The 5,786-nt window shown below is 49.2% G+C and overlaps 1 protein-coding gene across 3 annotated transcripts; it reads left to right on the top strand.

Moving 5' to 3' along the window:
• Nucleotides 1-2,061: 2,061 nt before the first annotated feature.
• Nucleotides 2,062-5,561, top strand: Tpbg (trophoblast glycoprotein). 3 transcript variants are annotated; one of them, XM_027928266.3, is made up of 2 exons: nt 2,062-2,214; nt 3,307-5,561. In XM_027928266.3, the coding sequence occupies exon 2, from the start codon at nt 3,649-3,651 to the stop codon at nt 4,915-4,917; it is 1,269 nt and encodes a 422-aa protein (XP_027784067.1). In that variant the 5' UTR covers nt 2,062-2,214; nt 3,307-3,648; the 3' UTR covers nt 4,918-5,561. The 3 variants fall into 3 exon arrangements, with proteins under 3 accessions (XP_027784067.1, XP_027784066.1, XP_071470015.1); XM_027928265.3 differs by lacking the exon at nt 2,062-2,214 and adding an exon at nt 2,488-2,575; XM_071613914.1 differs by lacking the exon at nt 2,062-2,214 and adding an exon at nt 3,121-3,148.
• The last annotated feature ends 225 nt before the right edge of the window (nt 5,562-5,786 follow it).

Here is a 5,786-nt window from a genome sequence, read left to right as displayed (position 1 = left end):
ATGCCAAACTAAATTTGAATTCCAATTAGAAACAAGTATTTTAGTGAAAGAATTTCCCACATATTGAATGAAAGATATTTTTACTGAAATGTTTTCATTGTGTATCTGAAATTCAAGTTTAACTAGGAGTCTCCTAATTTTTATTTGTTAAATTTGGAAACTCTACTTTAAGGAGACCTTTAATTAAACATCCTGTACTTCTGTCATTAACAGTTGCAGAGATAAAATAGGTCACCATAAATGACAGGAGGGAAAGTAATTAAGGAGAAAACAGTAACAACAGGTGGTTTTGCTAAATATGTTTCATACATTATTTCAATTCTCATGAAAAAAAATGCCTTAAAGTTTTGTTAGTGGTACTAATTTTTTTTAGGGGAGGGTATCTTGTTTTTTTGTTTTTGAGATTGGTTTTCGCTATGTTACTTGAACTGGAGATCCTCCTGCCTCAGCACATGTCACTCCACCAGATTTAGTGGTCCTATTTTAAAGATTAAGAAAAAGAAATACACAAACCAGTCCTGGTGGTGCATTCCTATAATCCCAGCTACTTGGCAGGTCCTTAGGTAGGAGTATCTCAAATTCCAGCCCTACCTGGGCAACTCAGCTAGACTGTGTGTCAAAATTTAAAGACTGGGGATGTAGCTTAGTAGTAGAACAATTTGCCTAGCGCGTTCCAGGCCTTGTGTTCAATCCCCAGTACAGAAAGAAAGAACAATAACAACCTCCACAAGACATAAATACTAATGATATCTCCCTTGCCTCTGAGCTGTTTTGAAGATCAGATAAGAATATGTATTGTTTTTCTATATTCTAAAATGTCTCACTCTTCTACCAGAGCAGTTGCTCTTTTGCTAAAATCAAAAGATTTTATAAAATCAAAGATTTAAATAATGCCCCAGCGTCACTACAGTTTTAATTAATTTTATTTTTAAAATTATCATATATTCAAACTGCCTCTTTATAGTGTAAAAAGTATCATGAGTTTTAACACATGTATAGATTTATATAACATCACCACAATTGGGATACAGAACATGACTACAGCTTTTCAGATTCTTTTTTGCAAAAAATGTTTCACATTTATGTTGCAAAAAATAAAAGAAAGGGATTTAGATAAATGTGCTGAAGATGCAAATTAATGAAACTGGCTTTTTGCACAAATCTCTGCAGTCTCCAGTCTCTGCAGCTTTTTTGTCTGGGCCATTTTTGTTGTTGTTTCTGCAGACCCTTTCTACTAACCATGAATAGATGCAGCGCTGGGGCCCTCACACTAGACATGTTACAGGAACAAACTTCAACATGACTTATTTGATCCTTTTTATTGTACCAGATCTTAATTTTCTCAACCGTTTTCCTTAATATCATTTATCCCCCTCTTTAATATGAAGAAACCTGGAATAACCAAGACCTTCTTAATACTGTGGAGGAAGTTATTTGATTGGGGCAAAGGGGATATAGAGTTTTTGAGAGAGCAATGACAAGGCTTTCAGGACCCAAGAATCGCTCCAATATAATAACAGATCCCTTCTGTAATCAATCACTTTATTAGTTCTTTCCCCCAACCCCATAGTCCTGCTCCCTGCAGGGTGCCCCCTGGGACTAGGGACTTTGGGATAAACTTCTGCATTCCCGGATCAGCCTGGTCTATTCCCCATCCCACCAAGTTCTCTCAGCTTAAGTTACTTGCTCTGACAGAAGGCGCCACATCTGCAGGGGGTGGGGCGGGCGGGTCCGCTTTCTGGGTGACTCACTTGGTTGCTATTTGCCTTTTGTTTCTAAAATGCTTTGGCTGCCGTTTTCTTTCTTCTGCTTTTAATTTTTGGAGGAGAAAAACCTAATGAATCAAGAATAAGTCTCCCCTCCACTCCACTAATCTTTCTCAACCGCCCCTCCCCCGAAGTTGGTTCTCTCTCTTCACAAGTTCCCATAACTACCCAAGACGTGCGGGGGCGGGACAGGTGGGAACGCATTAACAACACTTAAATCTGAAGTTGACAGCCAAAGGTACCAGTTTGGTGGGGAGACTTTCGGAAGCTCCCTTACACACTGCTCGGCGTTTGCTATTGCCGCTGTACATTTCAGCTCATTTCTTTTTGCTGCTGCTGCTGCTGCTGCTTTGCGCTGCTCCGTCACGCCTTTATCTCGTCGCTGCCAAAGGAGCCCCAAGCAGGATAAATTCCACGAGATTCCCCAGCGGTTTCGTTCCTGTCCGAGGTAAATACTGTATGCAAAGTGTAGAACCACCAAAGGATGCCGGGGAGGGGGAAGAGAGAGGGATTCCCTCACCTTTTCCGGCACGTTCCTCGTTGATTTCCACCAGGAGGAGGCGCGCAGCCGGATCACCCAATCTCCCTTCCTAAGTCCACCCTACCTAGGGCTGCCAAGGTTGGCTGCGCGGCCAAAATCCCTCCTGCAGGCCAGGCCCTCCCCCTCCCCCCGGCTTGGTTTTTCCCAGCTGTGGAGGTTGGGCCAGGGGCTGGGGTGCTAGGAGAGTCGGCGCTTGCAGCGCGGAGCCCGGAAGTCGCCCTGACTCTGGTGGGACTCCGAGTTGGCTTCGGAGGTGGCGGGCACGGAGGTGAGCTGTGGGGAGCCAGAAACCGAGCAAGAACCCAGAGGTGGCGCCGGGGCCGCTCCCTGTCCTCGGCAGGAGAGTAGCTTTGGTCCTGATTGCCACCCAGCTCCGGGACCCACCGCCGCTTTGTTCGCGGACTCCGTTTCTCTCCTTGGGAGAGGTCTTGAACCCCCTCTAGGATCGAAGAGACTGGCGGGGCGCGGGTTGGGGGTGGGGGGCGACAGTTCTACGCCCCTCCATTCCCTATTAATCCAAGAAGATTCAAAGAGAGATCAAAGGACTCCTGTAACCTGAAACTTCCCTTTGGTCCTAACCTGGACCGGGAGGAGAGGTCTGGGCGGAGGCGGAGACCCCGGAAGGCAGGTGGTCCGCGGAGGCGGTGGGAGAAAAGAACTGGAAGATTGAGAAGTTTAGTTGGGAAGACGCTGGGGATTAAGCGAGAAGTTAGAGGCGGGAGATGTGTGAGATCGGGGAAGGAGGAGGGCGGGAGGCTAGATGGGTATATATAGATGTGGGCCGGGGCGAGCCCAGACTTGGCGCTCCGGGTCTTGGAACTAGATACTGCTCGGCTCCGGGGTAGGATGTGCGATGCGGTTGGGGGAGGAGAAGACAGTGCGGGCGGTTGGAAGGAGGTCTCTGGGACAGAGTGGAGACAGTGGCTCTCAGAGACCGGTTACTTCTCTCGGGGAGGGGCGTACACCCGGGTCTTCACGCTTCTCTCTCGCTTATCCCAGGTCGCGCAGCGGATCCACCGACTGGCGCCAATATCAAGAGGCAAGGAGGTGCCACCCAGGGCAGCGCTGGAAGAGGAGCGGGAGGAGGAGCGCGGAGACCTGCGTCCCTACCCGCCGTGCGTACTTTCTGGAGGGAAGGGCGGGGGAATTAGCCCCGGGAGGGGGACGCTTGGTGGCGAGGGGGTTATTAGCCAAGTTCCGGCTACGGTGGTCCCCCTCGGCTCCCACAAGAGGAAAGTTTTCTCCAGACGTTTCCGGCCGGCTCGCTCCCTCCGGGCCCAGCCTCCCGAGCCTTCGGAGCGGGCGCCGTCCCAGCCCAGCTCCGAGAAGACGCGAGCAGCGATGCCTGGGGGGTGCTCCCGAGGCCCCGCCGCCGGGGACGGGCGGCTGCGGCTGGCGCGGCTGGCGCTAGTCCTCTTGGGCTGGGTCTCCTCGTCCTCTCCTACGTCCTCCGCGTACTCCTCCACCTCTTCAGTGTCGTTCCTGGGCTCGGCGGTGTCTGCTCAGCCTCCACTGTCGAGCCAATGCCCACCGATGTGCGAGTGCTCCGAAGCGGCGCGCACCGTCAAGTGCGTGAACCGCAACCTGACCGAGGTGCCCGCGGACCTGCCACTCTATGTGCGCAACCTCTTCCTCACCGGTAATCATCTGGCCGTGCTCCCCGCCGGCGCCTTTGCCCGCCGCCCGCCGCTGGCCGAGCTGGCTGCGCTCAACCTCAGTGGCAGCCGCTTGGTGGAGGTGCACGCCGATGCCTTCGATCATCTGCCTAGCCTGCGCCAGCTCGACCTCAGCCACAACCCACTCGCCCATATCAGTCCCTTCGCCTTCTCGGGCAACAACACCAGTGCTTCTGTTCCCAGCCCCCTGGAGGAACTGATCCTGAACCACATCGTGCCCCCTGCAGACCAGTTACTGAAGCAGAACCGAAGCTTCGAGGGCATGGTGGCCGCGGCCCTGCGCACGGGCCACGCACTACGCGAGCTGCGTAGCCTGGACCTGGGCAGCAATCAGTTCCTTTACCTGCCTCGGGACGTGCTGGCTCAACTGCCCAGCCTCAGGCACCTGGACCTGCGGAACAACTCGCTGGTGAGCCTGACCTACGTGTCCTTCCGCAACCTGACATACCTAGAAAGCCTCCACCTGGAGGATAATGCTCTCAAGGTCCTTCACAATGGCACCCTGGCGGAGTTGCAAGGCCTGGCCCATGTCAGGTTATTCCTGGACAACAATCCCTGGGTCTGCGACTGCCACATGGCGGACATGGTGGACTGGCTCAAGGAGACAGAGATAGTTCAGGGCAAAGCCAGGCTCACCTGTGCATTCCCGGAAAAAATGAGGAATCGGGTCCTCTTGGAACTCAACAGCTCTGACCTGGACTGTGACCCTATCCTCCCGCCATCCCTGCAGACTTCTTATGTCTTCCTGGGTATTGTTTTAGCCCTGATAGGCGCTATTTTCCTCCTTGTTTTATATTTGAACCGGAAGGGGATAAAAAAGTGGATGCATAACATCAGAGATGCCTGCAGGGATCACATGGAAGGGTATCATTACAGATATGAAATCAATGCGGACCCCAGGTTAACAAACCTCAGTTCTAATTCGGATGTCTGAGGAACAGTAGAGGACTGGGGAAAAAGGACAACTCTGCATGAGGTGTAGACTTAAGCTTTATCCAGTATTAGGCTTGCTCTACTTCCACCCTCCACTATAGACACCACTGACTTTGAAAGCAGTGAAGGGGTTTTGTTTCTTGTTACGTAAATTTTCTCGGTGTGTTCTATTAATGTAAGAATGTAAGACGATGAACAACTGTGCATAGTGTTTTGCCCTCTTTCTTTTCTTGGAACTCCTCAACACATGTGGAGTGATTTTTCAAGTTTCAGCATGGACTCCTTGCTGTTTCTCTTAGTACAGATCAAGGTGTAGCAAGTGTACCTACACAGATAGCATCCAACAGAAACTGCCTCAACTTTTTTTTGAGAAAAATACTTTATTCATAAATATCAGTTTTATCCTCATGCATCCCATGAACTGCCTGCAGACCTTAGCAAGCTCTTAAAATAACTCTGTAGTGCACAGGAGCACCTGCATCCAAGAGCATGCTTACATTTTACTGTTCTGCATATTACAAAAAATAACTTGCAACTTCAGATAACTTCTTTCACAAAGTAAATTACTTTTTTTGATTGCAGTTTATATGAAACTGTACTGAATTTTTTCTTTTTATAAACTGCATCAAGATTGAACAGACTGAATTGTTGGAAAAATTCAATAAAGATTCTTAAAAGAATTACACTGTGTTCAAGTTTGGTATTTGAAAAATGGATGAAGGGCAATAATACTGAATGGTCTTGGTTCAGATGATAATTAAGTTATTGGTTAGCAAGCTGAGCAAGGTCTTATATAAATAGTCTTGGAAGATAGTTTTGAAGTGGTGGATTCTTTTAGGATTTAAATAGAGTATTTGAATATTTATGTGA

This window comes from Marmota flaviventris, chromosome 6, assembly GCF_047511675.1.
Source record: "Marmota flaviventris isolate mMarFla1 chromosome 6, mMarFla1.hap1, whole genome shotgun sequence".
Lineage (NCBI taxonomy): Eukaryota > Metazoa > Chordata > Mammalia > Rodentia > Sciuridae > Marmota > Marmota flaviventris.
Note: the sequence above shows the minus strand (reverse complement) of the source record. Positions and strands in the feature narration are given on the sequence as shown.